The 26471-nt window shown below is 38.6% G+C and overlaps 1 protein-coding gene across 3 annotated transcripts; it reads left to right on the plus strand.

Annotated features, from left to right (window-relative positions):
- Positions 1-1877: 1877 nt before the first annotated feature.
- Positions 1878-25815, plus strand: LOC119798244 (transmembrane protease serine 6). Of its 3 annotated transcripts, none has more exons than XM_038307597.1 (18): positions 1879-2192; positions 7764-7899; positions 9050-9192; positions 10535-10602; positions 12414-12601; positions 12733-12774; positions 15363-15567; positions 15690-15826; positions 16298-16410; positions 16486-16595; positions 17372-17514; positions 17598-17696; positions 18819-18932; positions 20853-20969; positions 22195-22363; positions 22695-22972; positions 23469-23605; positions 25547-25815. In XM_038307597.1, the coding sequence occupies exons 1-18, from the start codon at positions 2118-2120 to the stop codon at positions 25709-25711; spliced, it is 2439 nt and encodes an 812-aa protein (XP_038163525.1). In that variant the 5' UTR covers positions 1879-2117; the 3' UTR covers positions 25712-25815. The 3 variants fall into 3 exon arrangements, with proteins under 3 accessions (XP_038163527.1, XP_038163525.1, XP_038163526.1); XM_038307598.1 differs by having other exon boundaries at positions 7767-7899; positions 25547-25814; XM_038307599.1 differs by lacking the exon at positions 12733-12774 and having other exon boundaries at positions 1878-2192.
- Positions 25816-26471: the final 656 nt, after the last annotated feature.

Here is a 26471-nt window from a genome sequence, read left to right on the forward strand (position 1 = left end):
TTATGCCAATGATAAACAGGCTGCGCTTACTCACCACAGGAAGGTGTCAGCTCCCCCTGCGTAGGGTTAAGCGGCCACATGAACAAAACCCTTTACAAGACATATAGGGGAACTCTGAAATTTCAAAATGTGCTTTTGTTTTTTCAATATTATACTTGCAAATTCACAACCAATCTGCTGCTAATGTTTTCTTTCTAAAAAAACAAAAAAAGAAAAACATAGAATATAGCTTATGAAAAAATATACAGAAAAAAAAAAGATAGACAACAGAACACAAGCTATGTTTACATGCAGAAAATGTTACAATCAAACTAAAATTCCTCCAGACAAAAAAAAATGTTGGCTTGAAACATTCATGGACAAAAGTAATCAGAATAAAAATATATACATTAACATGTCAATTGAAATATTCTGAAAGTGGAAATATGTCACGTTGACACGGAGTGCTCAGGCACTCAGGCGTGATTTAGTCAGAATAACTTGATCTTCAGGATTGGATTGAAATTACATTTCAACCTTGCTAAAGCGTATCAGACTTGCATGTTCACATGACACATTTTCATTCCCATCGCCATTTATACGACTCCTTATTTCTATGTAATCAAAGCTACTGTTCCTTATCACCACTGCAAAAAGTATTAGAATAAACATTTGATAAATTATCTTTATTGCATAGTTTCCAATGATTGATGGGGCTTAGCTTACTGAATACATATATGAAAACCTAAGTCTGTGCTCTGCTTTTAAAAACACTTATTTTTTTTATAAGTGAGTGAATCAATTCCTGCATAATATCAAACATTTTTATTTAGAAGCTCCTTATTGTTCAGCATTATTTAAATTAAGCTGGATCAGAAAGCTATGACAAACTTGTTGAGGATTTACAAATGATTGGGTTATGCTACTGCAGGGGTTGGGGCAAAAAACAAGCAGGTAAGCAATAAATAGTTCCTAAATCTGAAGGTAGTTGAGGGTTGAGAAAAATGTGTTATTTAGAGTTCAGATCTTTAAAGCTTAGTTGATCTTTGAAACTCAAACTAGTATGGATGACTGATGCTTAAAGGAGTGAGAAAGGATCGCATTGGTGAAGGACAGATGTTATTGATGAGTACATGATCAGAGAATTAATCATAATAGGTTGTCGAGTTATCCTGTTAACTTTCACATAAATGCGCATTTCTCAACAGAACTTTATTCAACTTCCTAAAAGCCCTTAAAATGCGAGGAAAGTATGCTCTAAGATAAAGTCAGGTGTTTTGTTAAGTAAATTGTGACAGGTTTACAGGCATAGATAATTTTTTGATCATGTACTTTTACTGTAAGTGCAGGAATTACTGTTTTTGCTTAGTAGCTTTTCTTTATTATGCAGAAGTTTTTAGGTGCAACTTTATAATGTTAAATTGAAAATGTTTGCAATATTGTTTTTACGCATTTATTATTGCTAAGAGCTGTGATGCTTCAATATAACCTTTGTTATTCATAACTGTTGTTTAGACATTATGAAAGCAAATACATGTACATTTCTGGTACATTTTGTTAAAGATTTTTTATATATATTTTTTTTAATATTCGGAAATGTTTGTATTGCTTATGCTATCAAGTCAAAACATGAACAGATAATATAATACGGTTTAAAAGCAAAATCCAAATAAAGTATGTGCTGATAATTATCTAAATTTACTGATGTGTTATTTGTATTGAAAATGGAATAAACTGTTCAAACATCCTGCCTCCTCTTTGTTCCCTACAGACTTATCTATGTAGAGATGTTGTCTGGTTACTGTTGCTTGGCAATACTCCCAGCTTACCTGTGATTCACATGATGGTTTGCTCCCATTATAAACATAGCTGACACTGTGTTATTATAAAATGAAGCCTTCTGAGCTGTGGATGCATGATTCCTGCTGACATCAATGTCCAAATCCAAATGTGCCCTGGGAACCTTTGGACCTGCAAACAGAGCAGAAGTTGAACTCTCCCTGAAAAGACATTTTCAGTTGAAAACTGAAAGTTCTTAAAAGCTTCTTAAGTGAGAATTGTTGGCAACCAGGGGCGGAGGGGGTCTCTCAAGGAAACTGCAATGACTATTCAAGCATCAAGAGTTTTGGAGTGATTAAATGGCACTCGGACACGGCTCAAGGGAGTCTGTTTCAGGTGACCAGGAGGTTACATCTGCTGCTCGGAGCAATGAGGTCAGTAATGCTGAAATGCCTGTTAAAGAAGGGGTTTACACTTCTCTGAATTTCAGAATTGACATTCCTGTAGTGTTTCTGTAAACAGAAACCTTTGTTGTGGTTTTAAGTGTGAACTGAAATCGAATGATGGAAAAAGTTTGTATTCTCATGACTTTGGTTTTGCAATAACTTTCAGGTTCCTGTACTCAAAACCCTTTCCTGTTGTGTGCTCTTCAGCCAAGCTCTACTCTAGGTCTTTTAAAACTGCCTCGTCTAAAAGGGGAACTCCTCCACATCTAGAATAAATGGCAGTTTCACCTTACATGGAACAGCTGCACATGTAAGAAAGAAAGGTAGATGTGAAATGGCAACTAATGAGTCAGAGTTAGCTTACGTTATAACTTTGAAGATGTAAAAAAAAATTGATAAAAAAAAAAAGCTGTACTTAATGTCACTGTCATTTAAAAAGTCATTCTCATTACATTTTGGAGGATGTCACATAGTTTTGCATTTCTTTTTTGACAAAGAAAAAAACTTTCTAAACTAATAACAAAGGAAACCGCTTGAAAGCCTACTAAAAAACAATGTTAAAAATGCTAATGCCAAGATACAGGAAACATGCTGTTCTTTGTGAATTTTTGTGTTTTTTTGCAACATTAACTTTACAGCTAAACTAATTAAGCAAATATAGAAGATTCAGATTTTGAAATATGTTATCCATGTTTTGTTTGTTGGATTACTTTTAAAGGATCAGGACATCATTTTGTATTATACTGGTTTTAAGGGCAAGCCAGAAAGGGGGCACATCGTAAAAAAGTTTAAGGCTGAATGCCTGATAAAATTCACTTCTGCTTCCCAACATTGGTCCTGTCAGGGTTTGGTTGAGGTTTTTAGGAACAAAATTCAGAGGTGAGGACAGAGAGGTGAGTTCTTGAAGATTTAATGAAAGTACTCACAGGCAACTGAGGCAAAATCATCCAACATAAAAAGTACAGAAAAAACAGAAGAATGGAGACATCAGGGAAAACATGCATGAGGAGCCAGGGAAAGACGAGGAACCAGCACTGAGCAACTGCACAGGGAGAGTATATATGGGAGACTGAACAAAGACTGGACTAGTGAGCTGATTGAGAGCAGGTGAGAAGAGAGTCTAGAAGGGAGCTACACACACAAGAAGGTAAGAGAGGGCAACAAAGAAAAACCTAAGAACTCAAATATATCTAGAAAACACAACAAAATAGGAATTAAACCAATAAAACTAGAAAACATAGATCAAAGTAAAATTGAAAACTCAAAAGAAAACTTAACAGAACCAAGACCGTGGAAGGTACGTTTTAAGCTCAATTTTTTTCCGCATCAAATATCACGCTCATATAAAAGTGAAAACCAGCATATTTTACCTCCTTACAATCAGGCAATCCTATGGAAAATGAAAAATAAATCAGTTTGGAACATTTGGTCCAAATTTGGAACAATTGTGCCGAATGGACCTTTTACATACAGAAAGGGTCATAGTTTCACAATGCTTTTGACTAGAGATCTGACATTTTACACATTTGTTGTCCACAACATGAATAACAAGTGTAGTAAGTGGGATAAAGATTGTATTTTTTATTTGAGGGAAAAAAATTTTTTTTTTTTTTTTGTTCTTGTGGAAAACCTAGAGAGTCTGTACAATTGTACAGTTTGTGTACAATTGTACACTTGGGGCCTCTGACCCTCTATGGATCGTGGCCGCGGGGCCAAGTTGACCTGGCCCCCTGGGGCCTCTGACCCTCTATGGATCGTGGCCGCGGGGCCAAGTTGGCCTGGCCCCTTGGGGCCTCTGACCGTCTATGGATCGTGGCCGCGGGGCCAAGTTGGCCTGGCCCCTTGGGGCCTCTGACCGTCTATGGATCGTGGCCGCGGGGCCAAGTTGGCCTGGCCCCTTGGGGCCTCTGACCGTCTATGGATCATGGCCGCGGGGCCATGTTGGCCTGACCCCTTGGGGCCTCTTACCCTCTATGGATCATGGCCACGGGGCCAAGTTGGCCTGACCCCTTAGGACCTCAGGCCCTCTGTGGGTCGTGGCCGCGGGGCCAAGTTGACCTGGCCGCTTGGGACCTCTGGCCTTCTGTGGCTTGCGGCCGCGGGGCCAAGTTGGCCTGGCCCTTTGGGGCCTCTGGCCTTCTGTGGGTCATGGCCGTGGGGCCAAGTTGGCCTGGCCCCTTGGGGCCTCTGACCCTCTATGGATCGTGGCCGCGGGGCCAAGTTGACCTGGCCCCCTCGGGCCTATTACCCTCTATGGATTGTGGCCGCGGGGCCAAGTTGACCTGGCCCCTTGGGGCCTCTTACCCTCTATGGATCATGGCCACGGGGCCAAGTTGGCCTGACCCCTTAGGACCTCAGGCCCTCTGTGGGTCGTGGCCGCGGGGCCAAGTTGACCTGGCCCCTTGGGACCTCTGGCCTTCTGTGGCTTGCGGCCGCGGGGCCAAGTTGGCCTGGCCCTTTGGGGCCTCTGGCCTTCTGTGGGTCATGGCCGTGGGGCCAAGTTGGCCTGGCCCCTTGGGGCCTCTGACCCTCTATGGATCGTGGCCGCGGGGCCAAGTTGACCTGGCCCCTTGGGACCTCTGGCCTTCTGTGGCTTGCGGCCGCGGGGCCAAGTTGGCCTGGCCCCTTGGGGCCTCTTACCCTCTATGGATCATGGCCACGGGGCCAAGTTGACCTGGCCCCTTGGGACCTCTGGCCTTCTGTGGCTTGCGGCCGCGGGGCCAAGTTGACCTGGCCCCTTGGGGCCTCTTACCCTCTATGGATCATGGCCACGGGGCCAAGTTGGCCTGACCCCTTAGGACCTCAGGCCCTCTGTGGGTCGTGGCCGCGGGGCCAAGTTGACCTGGCCCCTTGGGACCTCTGGCCTTCTGTGGCTTGCGGCCGCGGGGCCAAGTTGGCCTGGCCCTTTGGGGCCTCTGGCCTTCTGTGGGTCATGGCCGTGGGGCCAAGTTGGCCTGGCCCCTTGGGGCCTCTGACCCTCTATGGATCGTGGCCGCGGGGCCAAGTTGACCTGGCCCCCTGGGGCCTATTACCCTCTATGGATTGTGGCCGCGGGGCCAAGTTGACCTGGCCCCTTGGGGCCTCTTACCCTCTATGGATCATGGCCCCTTGGGGCCTCTTACCCTCTATGGATCGTGGCCGCGGGGCCAAGTTGGCCTGGCCCCTTGAGGCCTAAGATTATTATTTTTGCAAAAGTAGTTCAGCTAGGGTCGCGGCCGCGGGGCCAAGTTGGCCTGGCCCCTTGGGGCCTCTGGCCCCCTGGGCCTGGGCCCGGTAGGCCCGGTCATTAATCCACCTATGCATGCCTGGCAGAAAACCTGTTAAAGGGTGCAAAAGAATGTGGGATTGAGGGTTTTATTCCAGCAGAAAAAAAAAAACACAGACACAAAGCCTGAGCTACAAATGCAAAGATTGAAATATGTGTTTTACAGACAATCTCCATTAAAATCCAAAATGACTTGTGCTAAGTCGCAAATAAGAAAAAGCAGAAATTTAAGTGCATACACACCTTAAAAAGACATGTTGCTACTGTGAAACAAGAAGGTTAATACCGATGCATACCCTATTGCATCAGGCTGTCGCAATCCCAGTTTTACTTTGTCTCCTGTTTGGGATTCTCTGCAGGTTTTGTTAATGTTCGTATGTTTTATTCTTATTAGGTTGGTCTCTTTAGTTCTCCCATACTTTTAAGTCTTATCTTGCTGCTATATTTCTCTTTTGAATAAGAATCATTTTCTGATTTTTTTATTGGTGGTTAGGTTCTGAATTATTTTTATGATGGTGTGTTTCTTCCTTGTTTTGTTATAGTTTTGTTAGTTAGCTGCTCTGGGTTATTTGTTCATTTCTGAGTTCTTTGTTTACTTTATGCTACATTCTGCCGGGTTTAAGTTCTTTGATGTTGACTTTTGTTTTTATTTGTTTTTGGATTATTTAAATTACAGGTCCTTATTAAAAATAACACCAAGATTTTTTACTTTATTATCTGAAATCAGTTTAAATCCATCCAAATGTAGTTACTAGCTAATCAGCTTCTTTTTAAAGACTCTGGTACAAAGACTATAACTTCTGTTTTGTCTGCATTCAGGAGCAGAAGGTTAACAGTCACCCAGGTTGTTATGCCTTCAAGACGTGCCTGTAATCTATGTAATGGGTTAGCTTCATCTGGATTAATAGAAAGATATAGCTGAGTATCAGTGGAAGTTAATCCTACGCTGTCTAATAATTCTACCAATTGGGAGCATATACGGTATAAAGAGAACTGGTCCTAGCACTGATCTGGAACCCTTGAGCATGAGGAAAATTTTTCTTTAACCTGAACAAACTAAAAGCAGTCTAGTGCTGTTCCGTTAATCCCTACAAAATATTCAAGTCTTTCTAAAAGAAAATAATGATAAACTGTATCACATGGAACACTGAAATGTAACAGGACAAGTACAGATACAAGTTTATTATCCAAGGCCTGTGCAATAATTCCATATATATATATATATATATATATATATATATATATATATATATATATATATATATATATATATATATATATATATATATATATATATATATATATATATATATATATATATATATATATATATATATATATATATATATTTGGCACCTTCATTTGACTATTGAGCCGATGTGACAGTGAATTTCTCCACTATGAGATAAATAAAAGTCTTATCTTAACTTAAAATACCTTGATCTTTAAACCAACATTATGGTGAGTGTTCTATAAAAGCAAAATATAATCACCAGACCAACAGGAAAAGCCTTGGCCACATCAACAAGCAGACAAGAATTATGCTGCTTCTTATCCACATAAATGGTAATGCTGCTGATATAGTGTTAGGATCCGAATCAAAGTAAAACACATGTTTTTACTTCAGATAATTTTTTAGCCTGAGGGCTATAGTTCAGTCCTGGTTTTAGATCACAGAATCCTGGAAAACGTAGAAAAATATTTGAGTTTTGTTTTGCACTTCTCTAAAAATTAATTGTTACTCAGTAATGGTGACCTGACCAAAGTCTTCAGAGAAGACTAAGACTGTCGTTTCCTCTCCTGTTTGATAAGTGCTTGTAGTTTAAAAATATATACTATATATATATATATTTTTTTAGAAAAGCGAGTGACTTTGCTGAATCTATTTTATAATATGATTAAAATGAAACCCATGTCAATTGAAAGATATAACAATTTTAAAAAACGGGAACAAAATCTTCCTAATTTCACACCTTTTGTTAACGGGGGCTTTAGGAAATGTGACTTTGAGCTTATAAAGTTTTTATAGGCCTTGAATTCTGATTAGCTGTTTATCTCTGTAAACATTACCTTAGGGAATAAATCCACCACTACTTTAGAGTGGGGGTATATATGGCAAAGATTAACTGGGACACTACCTGAGGTTTATAATATTGCCTAACTAGTTCAGGTAAAAACAGGTCTTGCATGTTCTACCAAAACAAAGGGATATTCCTAATTTTAGCTATCCTAGCCGTATATATCAGTTGGAAAAAATACATCTTCTGCTGCATCAGTTTTTGTTTTGTTCTTAGCAGGTAGGAGCAGCTACACAACATGTAGCTCTACGGAAAAAGAAGACACAGACATGCAAGTGCTTGATTGCATCCCTTATCGTCCTCATCATCATCCTCATAGTCATAGCAGCTACACTGGCCTGGTACTTCGTGGGTAAGCAATTATTTTAGAGTTTCCCAGCGGGACTTTATTCGTTGTCATCTAGATAGACGCTTTATAATTTCTGGAATCCAACTAATCAATGTAGTTCTGTCTTCTAAAGTCTTTGGTAACATATTTACTCTTCATCATTTAATTAAAATACTTTTATCCTATTAGGGAGACACGTGTAGAATTCTGGTTAGGAACTGTCTAAAGTGTTCAGATGTACGGACACAAAACAGCATATTATTTAGTGAAAAATCCTTTAGATGTTGTTGCAGATCCTTTCCAGGTAAATAGTGCCTAAAAAATAAAGTAAATAAATCATTAAGTAATAACTTATTTCTTTCTTGATGGCTTTTTAATCCTTTCTTGTCTCTGCCTAATAAGATTGAATCCTTTCTTTGTCATCTTATTCTCATCAAGGTAGAAGCTGTTGAGGTTTTTGTTCATTCTATTAAATGACTATTCAATTAGCTTTTATGAAATTAGCTGTACTGCAGATCTTTGCACTAACTTAATTTACTTCAACCTATTGACTATTACTTTTTATGGGTGGGTATATTTTTTTTTAACCTGAAAAGTTTTTCCTAGCTGTTTCTACTTTCATATGCCGTTAGAAATGGTTTCTGTATTTGAACTTGCACAGCTGAATCTTTGTAAAAGGTTTAGGGTCAAATATTTCTCTTCCTGAAGTGATTTTTTTTTTTGTATTCATTTTCATGTGGCTGGGTGGCTTTTGTTATGACCTCCCTTTAATTTTTTCCTTTCATGGCTTTGTACCAGATTATCACGACTGGTTGATTACATGCCTTCCCATTTTTAAGGCAATAATTAAATTATTGGTTTTCCTCATACAACAAAAAACTTTTTCACTCACAGATGAAAATTTGTTGAATACATGTTGCAGCCTAACATGAATTATTTTTAGTGTGTATTCTTATTAGCAACACAGAAGTTCAGATGAAAACGCATTGGGAAAATAAATATGGAAAACTACTGAGAAAACGTTTGAGGAAATTTTCTCACTGAAAGATAGAGCTTTGATGAGAGTTTAATCTTAAGTTAAATCACTTTAGATTATGTAAAATATGCCAGAATATATTCTTTATATCTGTAAACTGATTTTTAATGTGTGTTTTTGTCTCTTTATATGTGACAGAATATCGGGTTTGGACATTAGAGCCTCGAGTCCAACAGCAGTACACAGCTTACATAACCATCCTCAACAGAACCTTCTCACCAGATCTGTCTTCTCACAACAGCCCTATGTTTAAAACTGAAGCAAAATCCATACAGAACACAGTGAGTAGTAAGCTATTTTCTTAGAATACAATTGACACTAAATTATACATTATTGGCGATCCTTTAAGTTCTGGCAACAGAGCGCTCTTCTTAATTTCAAAATATCAGCCCTAAGTTCTAAATTTGTTAAAGGAATTAATAAAATGAAACTTTAACTGAAGCAATCCAAATATGTTGATTTTTGAGGCCAAATAAAACATCTGAATAAATTTAAACATCCATCCATCCATTTTGCATCACATTTATCCCAAGCGGGTTTGCAAGGGGTGCTGGTGCCTATCTCCAGCTGTCTATGGGTGAGAGGCAGGGTCCAGCCTGCACAGGTCACCAGTCCATCGCAGGGCAACATAGAGACAAACAGGACAAACAACCACTCACACACACACTCACACCTGAGGAGAATTTAGAGAATCCAATTGACCCAACAGTCATGTTTTTGGACTGTGGGAGGAAGCCGGAGTACCCAGAGAGAACACAGGCATGCTCATGGAGAACATGCAAACTCCATGCAGAAAGACCCCGGGTCGGTAATCGAACCTTGTTGCTGCAAGGCAGCCACGCTATCCACTGCTCCACTAAGCAGCCCAAAATTTAAACGTAAAAAAGTTTAATAAACTACATTTTGTCACAATCCAGCCCCTTTTACTCTTATAATTATAGCTTAAAGATCATGAAAGCCCAAAATGTCTCACAAAAATAGAAAATTAATTAGGATCAATAAAAGATTCCTTTTAAACAGACATATCAGGCATCTGAAAACCATGTTTTATTCTATACAAGCACTATTCAGGCTCGCATCTTTTTGCATGAATGATCCAAATCAACAGGCATCGCATAAAGGCGATCAGCCTATGATGACACTGTGATGTGTGTTAACTGTGGATTCTTTCTCCACTCCTCCATCACACTCTTTACATTGTCATTATTGATGTGCAGGCTGCTAAATTCATTTTACAATGTTTACTACCTTTTTTTTTTTTTTTTTTGCCTGCAAATAACTTTCTATTACAAGCATTTTACAGGTGAACCTGTACTTACTGTTTTAACTGTAAAATAAAAAGAACGAAAGAAAACAAAAGATACTTCTTGCTTTATAGGCTGGTTAAATTCCAGATGTCTAAGCAGAAAGAATTTTATCTATTAGAAAAACATCCAATAAAAAATAAGAAATATGTCCAATTAGTTGTACTGTACAGTTCTTCTTTCCCTAGAATCTTTTGCAGGTCAAAGCACATGCATAATAAAATACAACTACTCTACTTTTATTTAATCAAGCAAAAGAGTGATTAAATCAATGCTACACTGTGCTGTTGAGTGTTTGATAGTTTCCTTTTGTTTTTAGTTAAAGAAGATCATGAGAGACTCACCTGTTTCTAGATACTTTAACTACACCACTGTCTTTGCATTTGGGTAAGTGCTCTCTTTCTGGAAGCCATATACTGTAGGATAAAAAAGTGACTGAATTTCTCTGCTTTTCTGCAAACGGGCATCTTAAAGCATGCAGCTAAAACGGCCTCCTCTAGTGATAGTGGGTGATGTCCAAATCAGTCAATGAGGGGTGTTCAGGAGTAATAAAGCAGGGAATTCTGAATTGTGAAAGAAAAGTTTATACACTATATTGCCAAAAGTATTTGCTCACCCATCCAAATTATTGGAATCAGGTGTTCCAATCACTTCCATGGCCACAGGTGTATAAATTCAAGCACCTAGGCATGCAGACTGTTTTTACAAACATTTGTGAAAGAATGGGTCGCTCTCAGGAGCTCAGTGAATTCCAGCGTGGAACTGTGATAGGATGCCACCTGTGCAACAAATCCAGTCGTGAAATTTCCTCGCTCCTAAATATTCCACAGTCAACTGTCAGCTGTATTATAAGAAAATGGAAGTGTTTGGGAACGACAGCAACTCAGCCACGAAGTGGTAGGCCACGTAAACTGACGGAGCGGGGTCAGCGGATGCTGACGCGCATAGTGCGAAGAGGTCGCCAACTTTCTGCAGAGTCAATCACTACAGACCTCCAAACTTCATGTGGCCTTCAGATTAGCTCAAGAACAGTGCGCAGAGAGCTTCATGGAATGGGTTTCCATGGTCGAGCAGCTGCATCCAAGCCATACATCACCAAGTGCAATGCAAAGCGTCGGATGCGGTGGTGTAAAGCACGCCGCCACTGGACTCTAGAGCAGTGGAGACGCGTTCTCTGGAGTGACGAATCGCGCTTCTCCATCTGGCAATCTGATGGACGGGTCTGGGTTTGGCGGTTGCCAGGAGAACGGTACTTGTCTGACTGCATTGTGCCAAGTGTAAAGTTTGGTGGAGGGGGGATTATGGTGTGGGGTTGTTTTTCAGGAGCTGGGCTTGGCCCCTTAGTTCCAGTGAAAGGAACTCTGAATGCTTCAGCATACCAAGACATTTTGGACAATTCCATGCTCCCAACTTTGTGGGAACAGTTTGGAGCTGGCCCCTTCCTCTTCCAACATGACTGTGCACCAGTGCACAAAGCAAGGTCCATAAAGACATGGATGACAGAGTCTGGTGTGGATGAACTTGACTGGCCTGCACAGAGTCCTGACCTCAACCCGATAGAACACCTTTGGGATGAATTAGAGCGGAGACTGAGAGCCAGGCCTTCTCGTCCAACATCAGTGTGCGACCTCACAAATGCGCTTCTGGAAGAATGGTCAAAAATTCCCATAAACACACTCCTAAACCTTGTGGACAGCCTTCCCAGAAGAGTTGAAGCTGTTCTAGCTGCAAAGGGTGGACCGACGTCATATTGAACCCTATGGATTAGGAACGGGATGTCACTTAAGCTCATATGTGAGTCAAGGCAGGTGAGCAAATACTTTTGGCAATATAGTGTATGAAGAAATTTTCTCTTTTGATATTCTCATAAAGATAGGTATTCCATAGGTTATCACTGTTGGCAGTCCAGTGTATCATGCAGATATTTTCTAGACAGCTGCATCAGTGTCATATGGCCTAAACATAAACACATTATTATTTATATATTTGTGAGGATGTTTATCTGTTGGGTCATTTTCTTTCAATGACATCACTGTGGGAATTAACTTACTGGTACAAGAGAATATGATGACATCATGTCAATCTGACGGAGAGGACTTTTCAAATAAAGAATTGAACTTTTATTATGTATTGCTGTTAATGTATTTATTATTACTTTGATCATTTTGGTAATTTAATGATTGATTTTGTCTCTGCAGGCAGGGGAGTGTGGTCGCTCACTTTTGGATAGTACTTTCTGTACCCAGCAGTCATATTGAGAAAGTCACAGTAGAAAAGGTCACCAGAAGTCTGAAGGACGGCTTTAGGTGGTACAGTGGGTCAAAGGGGGACGACACAGCAAACCTGAATGGCTACCTATTCCAACTCTCTACATTGTTTGTTAGTGGTGAGAGAAATAGTGTGTGAGTTTTGTGCACAAGCCTGGAAAATACATCATGGCAAAGATTTTTTTTTTATTATTAGTCTTATATGTTGTTTCATTTGTGATTTTCTTTGCTTTTCTTCTGTTTCCTACAGAAATTGACTCCAAAGCTTTAGAAGTTTTGACAGCTTCATTTGGTATTCCTTTTTTTTTTTTTAACCTCCTCATAATTTGTTCTTTAATTTTTAGTTTTTAACTAATAAAATAGTTATTATGATTTGCACTATACTAAATATGGAATGAGTGATGGACATGCATTGTTTTTCATTTAATATTGGTGATTTCCTTTGCAGGCATGTTTTTGTCCTAAAACTCTGGTGTGCAGTCATGTAATTAGTCACATAACATTAGGTGGCGTTTTTTTTCTGTTTTCTAAAGAAATTATTACCCTTTATATGTTAATAGCAAAATGATTAAGAACAAATCAAGAGTATTCATACTTCCTAAAATTTATTATATTTTTTTTGTGTTAAACAAGTTCAGTTTGTTGTTTTGCAAATTTAGGAAACCACATACAGTAGTATCAATTTCCCTGTTTCCATGGTGGGTCCTTGACTGGCTGGCTTTTGTGGATACCGGAGGCCATTCAGCTGGCTTTCAGCCTTAATGAGAACTTTTAAACTGCTCCTAATGTGGATGAGTATATGAGACATGTTTGTTTATTTATATACAAACTGGATAAAATTAGTTGTTACTTTGGGAAAGAGACTAGAAAAAGCCATAAAAAAAGACTCCATGCTAACGTTATCCACAAATCCCTCTGAACACAGCCTCCCCCCAGTGAAACAGAGTGGTGGTACCATCATGGTATGGGTTTATTTTTTCCTTGGAAAACAGATGTACCTTGTCAAAACTCAAAATAAGATAGATGTGGCTCCATACATTGAGAAATATGCTAGGGAAGTGAACAGGTCAAAATCCAGAATGTGTCAAAAGATAGAAACGCCACTACGTAATTCAGCTGGTGGTGTGCTTGTAGACATTCAAAAGGAGGATGGACAGACAAGCAAAGCTTGTTAAGACAAACTCTAAAAGGTTTTTTTGTTTGTCTATTACATAAAACCTCTAACAGTTTAAACTAATACCGCTACTTTTACAAGGCACTGTGCTGAGCCATATTTGTTTATGATGAATAAAAGGGAATAGATGAAAATGAAATAAACATTTTCAAGTAAGAGTTGTGCAGATAGTCATTAGAACTTAAGTTAATGAGAGTCCCAAAGTAAAAAAGTAAACATTAATGTCTACCTTACAGATCCTTCTATTTCTATGAGTTCTAGTATACTATCAGAGACTTGCTTGAGACCTTTATTCAGACCGACTCAAAAGAAAGGAACAAAATTTGGGATGTTATGCAGGAAGAAGACCTGCAACATACAATACCTGATTATTAAATAAACACTATTTTAGTTAATCTTTTAATTTAAGCTTTTAATTTTTAGGTATTTTATGCTTTCAATTTCAAATAAAAAACAACATAAATATATTGCCTGGAAGTTAGCAAGGAATCAAAAATGTATACAAAATAAAATCATATTATAAACCTGTATTTCTAAAACTGCAACTCTGAGTAACTCCCTTATAATCACATTTAAACGTGATCAACTGGGAATAAAATGTAGAAAAGAAATTAAAGTCAGACTGACTGACTTAGTTTTATTAGTTTTATTTTGTTTTCATCAATACGACTGAGCTGCTTTGATGAGCTCTGATGAGTGTGAAAAACTGTTGATACCAGGCTGTTCTTTACTTCCATTCTGTTCCTCTGCTTGGTTTTAATGTGTGTCACAGCTGCAGGTAAACTCAAACATATAAGAAAAATTTACGTCTTGGTTGATAAATGCTTGTTTAATTTTTCATTTGGATGCTGAAAAAACAAAATACAGCCCAGCCCTAATTTATTTAACTGCCTAAGAAATATGATATTTTCTGTATCTATTTTTATGTACCCCTTGCAATGCACTCGTTGATCACTAGGGATACCAGTACCCCCAGTTGGGAATCACTGTCATACACTGCAAAAAATATAAATCTAACTAAGTAATTTTCTTAAAATAGGTGCATTTTTCTTGAATTGAGGGGGAAAAGGAGATACTTTGCCAATGGAACAAGAAAATCCACTTTTAAAATAAGAAAAAACAATTGCATTGTCTAATTTCAAGTGCAGATTATCTAATTATTTCTATTTTAAGACTAAAATGAAAATATTAATTCCATTTGCAAATGTTCTTATGTACCTGACCAAATTAAGGGTAAATCCACCTGATTTAAGACATTTTTACTCATTTCTAGATCGTTTTTGCAGTGTATAGGACAGCTCTTCTCCTCTGCATACCTTCGTCAGTCAGAAGGCCTGTACTGGATATGAGCCGAGGCATCATAGTTTGCAGAAAACAAGAGTAAATAAAAAAAAAAAATGAAATGTCTTTCATTCCTCCTGCTAATAGATTGTTTTTTTTAGATGACTTTCATAATAATTTTAGTGTGTTGTTGGTAATCTTAAAATCTCATAATGGTTTAATGTTGTGATTGATACAATTCAGGTCTCACATTTGTATGTCTTGTATGCCATTTTGGTTTTATTGAATCTTATCTAATCAACAGCTAGTATAATGTCATACTATCATCAATCATTCTGCAATAACCTAGTCTTTATAAAGTGCATATGAAAAGTTTTTTTATTATTCAAAATATTGATTTCACTTTTCGACCTCTTTGTTTTCAGATTGTTATCGTTATCAAAAGGTGGCATCCATCAGCCCCATGGCTCTCCGTGGCCCTGAAACACATCGCTCCTCATGCCTGTGGCACCTCCAGGCTGACCCGGGGTCACAGCTGGAGCTGCACATGGAATGGCTGCTACCTGAGTGCCGTGACCGACTTGTTATTTATGACTCACTCACACCATCTGATCATCATCTCATTACATCGTATGATTTCCTTCAGCATGTGTTGAATGCATAAATCTACATATTTTTTTCAAAATGCAAATCAAATCAACCAATCACGAAAAATCATGAAGCTGCATAAAAAAGGTTGTTTTCTACCAAAGGGTGTATGGCTGCAGCAGACATGAGGATGTGGTGCGTGTCCTCTCATCAGGCGAGTGGATGACGGTGGTTTGGAAACAAGGCCTTTACAATTATAAGGACCCTTTCTCTTTGTCTGTGCAGGCCTGGCCACAACAGGGTAAGACTTTAAACGGCATCTAACAGATAGAGGGTGGAACATGTTATATGCAGCCAGAGTCTGCAGATTTAATGGATGATAGGGTCCTTTAAAGTTTGCTTCAAAAACATGTTTAAGAGTGGCTGTGCTTCATCTTTTTCAGGACTTATTATTATCTGAACTATTTTCCTTATCTGAATGTTAACAGAGCATCTAATCATTTAATGACAAACTCTGTACCACTGCAGTTGTTAATATTCCATAACAAGTAGTAGAAAGTAAACTGAAATCTTTCATGAGGGAAAATCTGTTTTTCCCCTTTAAGCTAAATTTCCTGTGCAGAACATTTTGTTTGCAAATCCTAGAGTAATAAAGATTGACTATATATATAGCAGCTTAAGCACAATTTCTAAGATACATCCATTAGAATAAACATATTGATAATGTGGTTTCATCTAACACTAATGTCTTGCTCTGCCTGGTGTTTCCCAGACTGCAACTCGTCGATTGACTTGAAAGAAGTACATGGGACCCAGGGGACTCTACAGACACCTTTCTTTCCCAGCTTCTACCCGCCTAACACAAACTGCTCCTGGACGTTCATTGTCAGTGTCCCTTTTTGTCCATATTTTATTAAACAGTTAAACAGACAGATTATAAAATGTTATGTTTGATGACAGATGCCGGGTGCATCAACGGGCTTGGCTCTGGAGTTTGAAGGCTATGAGCTAAGAAGAGCAAGTTACAATCAGGCCTGCACACAGGGTCAATGGATAATCCAGAACCGAAGGTGAGGTCTGGTGTACTGAGTCCTTCTCATTCTACAATGTTTAACTGAAATACAGGTGGAAATCAGATAATCACCTACACCTTTCATTAAAAAAAAAAAACTATTATATTATTAACTGAATTAATACAGGAAAAATTATATAAAATTCTGTCCTAAACAGTGAGGGAAAATATGGTTAAACTAGATGATTCTGCAATATTTCCAACCCACAAGAATCCTTTATAAAACGGTCTTGTAAACATATTTTTCTGTAAAGCCCAGGTGCTGCATGACTGAGGTGAAGTGGTAGGTTTTAGGCCTAGGTCCACTTCTCCTTTATTCTTCCTCCATTTAGACACCACATGCAGGTGGCTGCTATATATCTAGAGGAGCTTTATAAGAAATTAATCAGCTGACATATTTCTTTTTTTTTTTTTACACTGTGCATCTCTGTTTATTTACAAACATCTTTTAAAGTATCCTAAATGTACCACATTCTCTTTGAAAACCTGTTTTAGAACTACAGCTTAAAAGTTGCTTTAAAGCAAAAATGGAAATACTAATCAGTGTGTCATTGAAGGATCTTCCCACCAGGTGGCACTGTTGTCTAATAAAAGTATCCTAGTGTTTTCTTGCCTGTTCTTTTTTTGTTTGTTTTGTTTTGTTTTTGTATAGCTTTAATATTCTTATCTTAATTAAAGGAAAACCTTGACCCAATAGTCAGAAGACAGGATTTATTTATTCATTTTTTTAAGTCTAATGTATCCACTGAATTTCTGTTATCTGTTATTCCTCAGATTGTGTGGTACTAGAGCTCTTCAGCCTTACTGTGAACGCCTCTCTGTGTTGGCAAACTCAACCACCATCATTATGACATCTGAAGTGTCACTGACCGGACCGGGCCTTCAACTTCACTATAGCACCTTCAACACTTCTGACCGTAAGTTGTGGACCGGGAAAAACACCCAAGAAATGCAGATAATGAAAAGAAAATTATTAAATAATGATTCTGTGCTTGTGAAGCTTGTCCAGGGCGGTTTCTGTGTTCTATCAGTGGTCTCTGTGTCCCCCAGTGTGATGGAATCAAGGACTGTCCCAACGGACTGGATGAGAGAAACTGTGGTATGAAGTTTAGATTTTTAAGTAGATCCATCATCAGCTGTTCTGAAGGCCCTCTAACAGCTAAAGGGCAAATCCTTATAGGCTGTTAGACATAAAACCAACACAGAGGAAACTATATTCTGTTTCTATTTCTTGTAGATTGTCTAAGGCCCCAGGAAGCCACCATGTTTTTAGTAAAGCTTAACAAAATTTTAAACTTCAACTCTTAAACCATTTTGTACCCAAGCACTTAGTCTCTGCACTTTGATTATTTTTAGAAAAGGACTATAATTAATGGAAGTTTGTATATTATTGTCTCTAAAAGGTACTGCATTGAATCATCTGTGATAGTCTATTCCTAAACTCCTCATTTTTCTTTATTACATTTGATGGTGGGTTGGTTTAAGCCAAATAATGCAATATAACAGTATAATGACTCTCTTTATAGGCATAGGCCAGTATTGGGTTCTGCAGGCCAACAAAGACCTCAACGACACCCATTACTAAGGGGTGGACCTATTTTTTCGGTTAAATTTGCATGTTTTCTGAGCCATAACAAGGCTTTTGTTTGGACCACTCTCTAAAATCTTGGAACTCAACGCTAGTTGAGACATTTTGAATTGAGAAATCTATCAGGATGGGAAGCAAAATGTCTTGAAACTTGGAAAAAAAAAGTCCAGTGGTTTATTTATCTATTTTTTTTTTACTTTTTTGGAATGACTGTGATGTGGATGACTGGGAATCTTCACCAGCATTTAAGCAATATAAAAACAATAAACAAAAATAATAAAAACCCTCATTGTCCATGTGCTTCTACTAATGCAAGATTACTTAAAAACAGAACAGAATGTGATTAGATCTGATGATAAATCCTTTTTAAATCTATAGGATGACCTATAATTATTTAAAAAGCTGAGACTTAACAGTTTATCTTAAAAATATGTGTAAGATTATCAGGTTTGATAGTAAAGGCATCATTTTTAATGCAATCTGTTGGCCAAAAATCAGTTCATTAAAATATTTGTGAAAATAGAATTTTTTATAGATTTTGAAGGCTGTAAGGATTATATTACCGGTAGTTCACTGAATGCAACCAAATGAACCAAGAAATGCACAAACTTATATTTATCATGTATGTTTCAGTGTGTGTGGCACAGTACACCTGCCCTGAGGACAGTCAATGTGTCGACTACTATAAAGTGTGTGACCAACACCCAGACTGCCCTGAAGCCTCGGATGAGATGAACTGTACTGATGGTAACACTCTGGCCTTCAAGACTCACACATACACTATATTGCCAAAAGTATTTGCTCACCCATCCAAATTATTGGAATCAGGTGTTCCAATCACTTCCATGGCCACAGGTGTATAAATTCAAGCACCTAGGCATGCAGACTGTTTTTACAAACATTTGTGAAAGAATGGGTCGCTCTCAGGAGCTCAGTGAATTCCAGCGTGGAACTGTGATAGGATGCCACCTGTGCAACAAATCCAGTCGTGAAATTTCCTCGCTCCTAAATATTCCACAGTCAACTGTCAGCTGTATTATAAGAAAATGGAAGTGTTTGGGAACGACAGCAACTCAGCCACGAAGTGGTAGGCCACGTAAACTGACGGAGCGGGGTCAGCGGATGCTGACGCGCATAGTGCGAAGAGGTCGCCAACTTTCTGCAGAGTCAATCACTACAGACCTCCAAACTTCATGTGGCCTTCAGATTAGCTCAAGAACAGTGCGCAGAGAGCTTCATGGAATGGGTTTCCATGGTCGAGCAGCTGCATCCAAGCCATACATCACCAAGTGCAATGCAAAGCGTCGGATGCGGTGGTGTAAAGCACGCCGCCACTGGACTCTAGAGCAGTGGAGACGCGTTCTCTGGAGTGACGAATCGCGCTTCTCCATCTGGCAATCTGATGGACGGGTCTGGGTTTGGCGGTTGCCAGGAGAACGGTACTTGTCTGACTGCATTGTGCCAAGTGTAAAGTTTGGTGGAGGGGGGATTATGGTGTGGGGTTGTTTTTCAGGAGCTGGGCTTGGCCCCTTAGTTCCAGTGAAAGGAACTCTGAATGCTTCAGCATACCAAGACATTTTGGACAATTCCATGCTCCCAACTTTGTGGGAACAGTTTGGAGCTGGCCCCTTCCTCTTCCAACATGACTGTGCACCAGTGCACAAAGCAAGGTCCATAAAGACATGGATGACAGAGTCTGGTGTGGATGAACTTGACTGGCCTGCACAGAGTCCTGACCTCAACCCGATAGAACACCTTTGGGATGAATTAGAGCGGAGACTGAGAGCCAGGCCTTCTCGTCCAACATCAGTGTGCAACCTCACAAATGCGCTTCTGGAAGAATGGTCAAAAATTCCCATAAACACACTCCTAAACCTTGTGGACAGCCTTCCCAGAAGAGTTGAAGCTGTTCTAGCTGCAAAGGGTGGACCGACGTCATATTGAACCCTATGGATTAGGAACGGGATGTCACTTAAGCTCATATGTGAGTCAAGGCAGGTGAGCAAATACTTTTGGCAATATAGTGTACATCACACATTAAAAGGTGTCATAGCATAAAGAAAGAGGCACAATCTACTTTCATCTTCACACTTAAGTATTTCACAGTAAACAGCTTATTGGCAGGTTTGGTGGATGTTTGTTGAGGACCAAGATGCAGAGACGGAAAGGCAGAGATGATTTGTAGCGGATTTTAAACAGGCAAGAAACTCAGGAATCAAAAACTAGGAGATATTCAGGGAACCTAACATAAGTAATAAAGTAATGAAGAGAATCCAGCAATGAGGAGCTGAACGGGAGGTGTTTATATGGGGGACAGAACAAAGACTGGGCTAATCGGCTGATAGGGAGCAGGTGTGGATAGAAGTAACTAGAAGGGTAATAGGCATAAAGGGGCAACCGGGTGTAACTCAAAAAATACAACATTGCTTAAAAACAACAAGAATGAGACTAAATGGGGAAGAAACCAATGACCAAGAGAACACAGAATTACATTAATCAAAGTATAACTAAAACCTCAAATGAAACTTAAATAAAAGTCCACAAAGGGCAGAATCAGTTGTGGAACATTAAGTGAGAAACTCCCACTAATTTTCCTGAATAACAACAGTCACAATCACCCATTGAGAGCATTACGTTGTTGGCATGTGGCTCTTTCTGTTTGTCCAGGTGTGGAGTGTACGGATATGACATATGTCTGTGCTGATGGAACATGTCTGAAGAAGCCAAACCCAGAGTGTGACTCTGTCACCGACTGCCCCGATGCTTCAGATGAAAATCAATGTGGTGAGATCTCACAATGTTTCCCTAGTTTTAGTAAATAGGGGTTTTATGTTATACAGTAGGTATCCAGTTTTCTTTGCTTGTGCTGGTTGTCCAAACAACCACGCTCCTCTCCTAACTTTACTTCTTTTGAATTTTTTAGCAGATTTAAGTTCCACTTCTGTTCACAAAGACACTAAAGCTTAGTAATGAATTTCTTCTCCAATAAGGTTTGCAGCCTGATTATAAATCAAAACTTGAACATAAAAGATGAAATAGATCCCCCAAAAGCCCTCCTGTATAAGAACAAGTTGCAATAACATAACAACATCTTCCCCCTTTTTACTCTGCTGTTTGTTTTTGAATCATATCCCATTTTAATTCAAATTCTGACACACTTGTTCAGTTTTTAAAGGATTTAGCTGCAGCTTTTATGAGATACACTACCTTTATGAAGCTTTAATGCTTCTTAACTTGTTTGCATTTTGTTGGGTTTGAACCAAACGGTAATCAGTTTTATGAGGAAATGGAAGGATTGACCAAAAACAACTTCTTACATCTTATAGACTCCTGTTCCATTTATGTATTTATTGACAATTAAGGGTTATTAAACAAGATTTAATTTATAATCTTTTTGACAAGCTGAGCAAAGAGAGTATTCGTCAGAGAAGCAGCAAACCACCATGGTAACTGGTTGTGCTGAGAGCCACAGCTCAATTGGGATGATCTGTACGGAAAACAATTTTTTACATCCTCTGCAAATCTTTTGTTTACAGCACAGTGGCGGGGGGGAAGAAACAGATGCAAAAGCAAAACAATTCCTTAATTTTTTGCTTATCTTTCCATGATCACTGTAGGGAACAAATCAAACATGTGGTACAAAGTTTACTTTTGAGATTATTATTCAGATTTTCCACCAAATATAGGTCAAAGATGAACTAACACTGTGCATCACCCCATTTATACATGGCATAAAACCTTATACAGCAATCTGGTAAGTGAGTTTATTTAACAAGGAATATTTACACAGAAAATTTGCAAACAAACATAACAAAAGTCAGTATTAATTTCTTACACTTCACAATTATGTGCTACAGTACTTTGTTTAGAAATCAATTCCAAAAAAAGCTTTAATGAAATCAATATTTAAACAAAACAAAATCTGAAAAAGTTAATTAAGGTAAAAATATCTTTACAAGGTGAGTCTATTTGCAGAAGCGCCGTTAACTTTATCTGTGCATATGTTCAGACTGTGGCCTCAGACAGTTCTCCAGCCGCATCGTTGGAGGCAGTGACGCCTCAGAGGGGGAGTGGCCTTGGCAGGCCAGTCTACAGGTGCGGGGAACCCACATTTGTGGAGGAGCGCTGATCTCCAATCAGTGGGTGGTGTCTGCAGCCCACTGCTTCTATGATGATCGGTGAGCACAGGAAGTGGGGAGAAAGGAAATGAGGTGATGGCTGCACTTTGAGAGCGTGCTAACAGAAAATAGACAACCTCAGGCACTTAGTTGTTTAAATGTCAGCATTATACACTTCCTGCCTTCACTTTGAAACCTGCTCTTTGATTTCTCTGTTCTTTAAATCAGGATGATCTTTCATTTTTCTTTTAAACTTCCTCTCTATTCAGCATGACTCCTGCCATTTTTCTAAAATATTTGCATGCATATAACAAGTCATTGTGATGAAAACTAGAGAAAGCCTCATTAGTCCCTCTGTGATTTATCCATCTTTCATGTCTTCTTTCCACAGTCTGTATTCCCCTTCAGTTTGGACTGTGTATTTGGGTAAACTGCTGCTAAACCGCAGCAGCCCCACAGAAGAGGTGGCTCGAGTTAAACAAATACATCTTCACCATTACTACGATGATGAGTCTCATGACTACGACCTGGCCTTACTGAAGCTGGACCGGCCTGCGTATGCACTGCTAACTGGATATGCTCGCCCTGCCTGCCTGCCACCGCCCACCCACCAGCTGGAGCCAGGCCTGCTTTGCTGGGTTACCGGCTGGGGAACACAGCAAGAGGGAGGTGAGCTGGCTAGAGGTTAGAGTTCATAAGAAGAAAGCCATGATCAATCAATAGAATTGAATCCATAATACTATCATTACAAGAGGACACCCTATTGTTTCTACTTTTTTTTGCATATTTATATTTAACACTATAGCAATATCAATTAAAGTAATATCATGAGAATGTCTCCACATTTAGTCCCCCACACTACAATAAAAGCTGTAATACTGTACATCAACAGGACAAAATGAAGGCATCTCACAGCTGACAGTAAAGGGTAGGACAAACCTTTCATCAGACCAACATTAAGCTCTGGTAGATGACTAAACAGCATAAAATCTCCGGTGGATGAATTAGCTACTGAAGCAGTCAGTTTCAGCATTGTTTCTAGAGCCAGAAACTAAGAACATCGCTTCAATTATGTTCTGCAGTGTCTCTTATGCTAATAAAGAAACTGTAAATAGGTTGAAACCAAATCCATAGTGCTTATTGTTCACCCTTTGATCTCCTGCAGGCAGTGCAAGTAATGTGCTGCAAAAAGTGGACGTTCGTCTGGTCAGCGAGGAAGCCTGCATTCGCTCTTATGGCTACATAGTCACTCCCAGGATGCTTTGTGCTGGTTATCGTAGTGGTGGGAAAGATGCCTGTCAGGTACAGACACATATATATAAAACTAGTGGTTTATTTAATTAATATGCACTGATTTCCTTTATTCAGAATCCTCTATTACCAGTTGTAAACAAGTGAACTACACAGTAGTCAGAGAGAGTTCAACTTTACAATGCTGTTTTATTTATGTTGGTGTTAATTAAATCCAAACGTCTTGATTATTGATACACATTTAACACTTACTGCAACAGCTGAAAATAGCTCTTGTGAAACACTCTGAAATAATAAACTCCAGAAACCACAGCAGGAGTTAGACCACTGTTCTGGCTGAATGATCAGCATCGACCAGCCAGCTTCACGACCTGCCCCTGCTCCAAAGACCCCATAAGAGGTTCAGCTTCACTTTGTGGGATGTATTTTGGCTTGTTATCCAATCAGGGCTCTAATTTTCCCCCGCTTACCTCAATAGGCCCAAACATGAACAGGGATTTCTCATAGAGGCAGCGTCCTGCTCCTCCAGAGCGGAGGGGAGATCTCGTCCAAGAGCGAAATAAACAGCCAATTAATGCGCATTATACTCATAAAATCTTTTAAGGGATTATTTAATGCAATTTAATGACTAAATGTATTAAGTTCGACAATGCATATTTTATCAATAAAGTTTAGCCTCATAATATTGCCCATAGCCTAGATAGATAGATAGATAGATAGATAGATAGATAGATAGATAGATAGATAGATAGATAGATAGATAGATAGATAGATAGATAGATAGATAGATAGATAGATAGATAGATAGATAGATAGATAGATAGATAATTTTTTTTTTAGGTGATATGTAGAAACTATCAATTAGCACTAATTCTAATGAAATGCCTAAAAGCACTCAGTGCATCTAAATGAAATACTCCAAGGTTGAAAATCAGACAACTACTAATAGGAAAGTAATGGAAAGTTTAAAATTTGAAGGGTTGTATAATTTTGGACCCTACTCCTTTTTATTTAATACCTCTAAACTAAAGCTCAGTGCAACAAAATGCCATAGAAGGTTAGTCAGAAATAAAGTTACAGAGAAGTTTAAATTGCTCAACATTTTTGTACCCCACTTAATAGAAGTTGGGCATCACATGCCTGCATTTACATGTTAACTCTGACGGTCCTAATTGAAAGTATTTTTTCAAAATTACTATTGCACAGCCTTTTGGAGTTATCAACTCAGTAAAGTATCACCTGTAGCATAGCTATTTTCTCTGGTTAATTACATACTGGGCTCATGGAGGAGCGCCGTGGGAGACAAAGGAAAGAGGTCCTTTCTCTTGGGCAAATATTTTATTCTTTGTGCATTTTATTTTGAATATGTTATTATTATGATTCGCAAATAAAAGTGTAACTTTTTATCACTACCTTAACACCTATTGCATCTTAATAATCCAGGTTAACATAAAAGACTTACTCAACTTATTTATATCACTTCTTTGTGTTTTTAAAGATCTTTTATAACATATATTAATTTTAAATTTCCAATACTATAATACTATGGGATTTGAAGTTTATAAAAGTAGCTTTATGACATTTTAAATTTTTTTTCTAATACTTTTATTACTACACAATAAAACTATTGATCTAGAGATTGAAAGACTGATCTGTGTAAATATATTTCCTCTGTTTTCATGACATATACATTACCCTTACGGCCTCAAGGGGAGAACTTATTTTATTTCCACTTAAACCCTTTTGGCCTTCATCTGGCACATATTGCATTCAACATTTGTTTTATTTTTCCCTAAAATTAACTAACAGAATTCATCAGCATACTTTGTCAGTACTCCAGATTAAATAAAGAAAAATCATGATATAGTAGCTTTACAATGAGCTAAAATACACACAATAACTATAGATTTAGACTTCATTTTTTTTTTTTTATATAGTATAAAATATTTAACTGCATTATTCCTTCCTTAACTATGTGCTTGTCACGTCCAGGGTGACTCTGGTGGGCCCCTGGTTTGCCAGGAGCCTTCAGGGCGCTGGTTCCTGGCCGGAGTGGTGAGCTGGGGCAGAGGCTGTGGCCGACCAGACTACTACGGTGTCTACACCCGCATCACCAGACTCACTGACTGGGTCAAGCAGGTCATCAGCAGCTCATAAATCACTAAGGATCAGTCCACCTATGGCTTAAAGTGATGATAAAGGTGTTATTACTTCTCAGCAAAGATTTGAGTTAAAGCAATAAAGCAGTGGTTTTCAACATTTTCCAGGCCAATGACCCCCAAACTGATGGCGAAATGGAGCGGGGACCCCCTAATTATGTGAATTGTAAGAAATTATGTTATATAAAAATTGTCCTATAGTCACTCTATTACATATAGAGTGATGTAATGAAAGTAATTTCACCCTGGGATTATTAAAGTATTTCTGATTCTGATTCCTGGTTGATGGGACAGGTGTTGTGAATGAAATGGTGCCCAGCTTGAGAGAGCTCCTGTGTGTCGCTGAACGTGTGCATTGATGACTGAAAGACATTTTCTGCCTCATTAATCCATTAACTATAGTGTGTTGAATGCATGTTAATGTGAATTTAAAGACATTTCAACTAATGGAAAAAATAGCAAGGGCAATTAAAAAAAAAGTAATCAAAACTTTCGCGGCCCCTATGCAGTACCTCTCTGGACCCCTAAGGGTTTGTGGACCTCCTGTTGAAGATCTCTGCATTAAAGCATTTCTTTAAAGCCTAGTGAGTAATAAAGTCTATATAAAACTTTATAAGGTCCATTAAAAGCTAAATTAAACAGTTCAGAATTACAACCCTACAATCTCTGTATGCTTATTTTTCCTTAAAAACGTATTTTTTGTGATGCTGCAAATGGACAATAAAAATCAGGACAAATTCATGATGATGTTAAAAGAC

The sequence above is a fragment of the Cyprinodon tularosa genome, unplaced genomic scaffold (genome assembly GCF_016077235.1).
Source record: "Cyprinodon tularosa strain WSP-4 unplaced genomic scaffold, ASM1607723v1 ctg615, whole genome shotgun sequence".
NCBI lineage: Eukaryota > Metazoa > Chordata > Actinopteri > Cyprinodontiformes > Cyprinodontidae > Cyprinodon > Cyprinodon tularosa.

Bases quoted from the DNA above. Each gene is read 5' to 3' on its own strand.
- LOC119798244 (XM_038307597.1), top strand. From the start codon at position 2,118: ATGGCACTCGGACACGGCTCAAGGGAGTCTGTTTCAGGTGACCAGGAG. The intron at 9,193-10,534 runs GTGAGTAGTAAG...TTTTGTTTTTAG, and splicing joins CAAAATCCATACAGAACACA to TTAAAGAAGATCATGAGAGA. The intron at 22,973-23,468 runs GTGAGCTGGCTA...GATCTCCTGCAG, and splicing joins GGGAACACAGCAAGAGGGAG to GCAGTGCAAGTAATGTGCTG.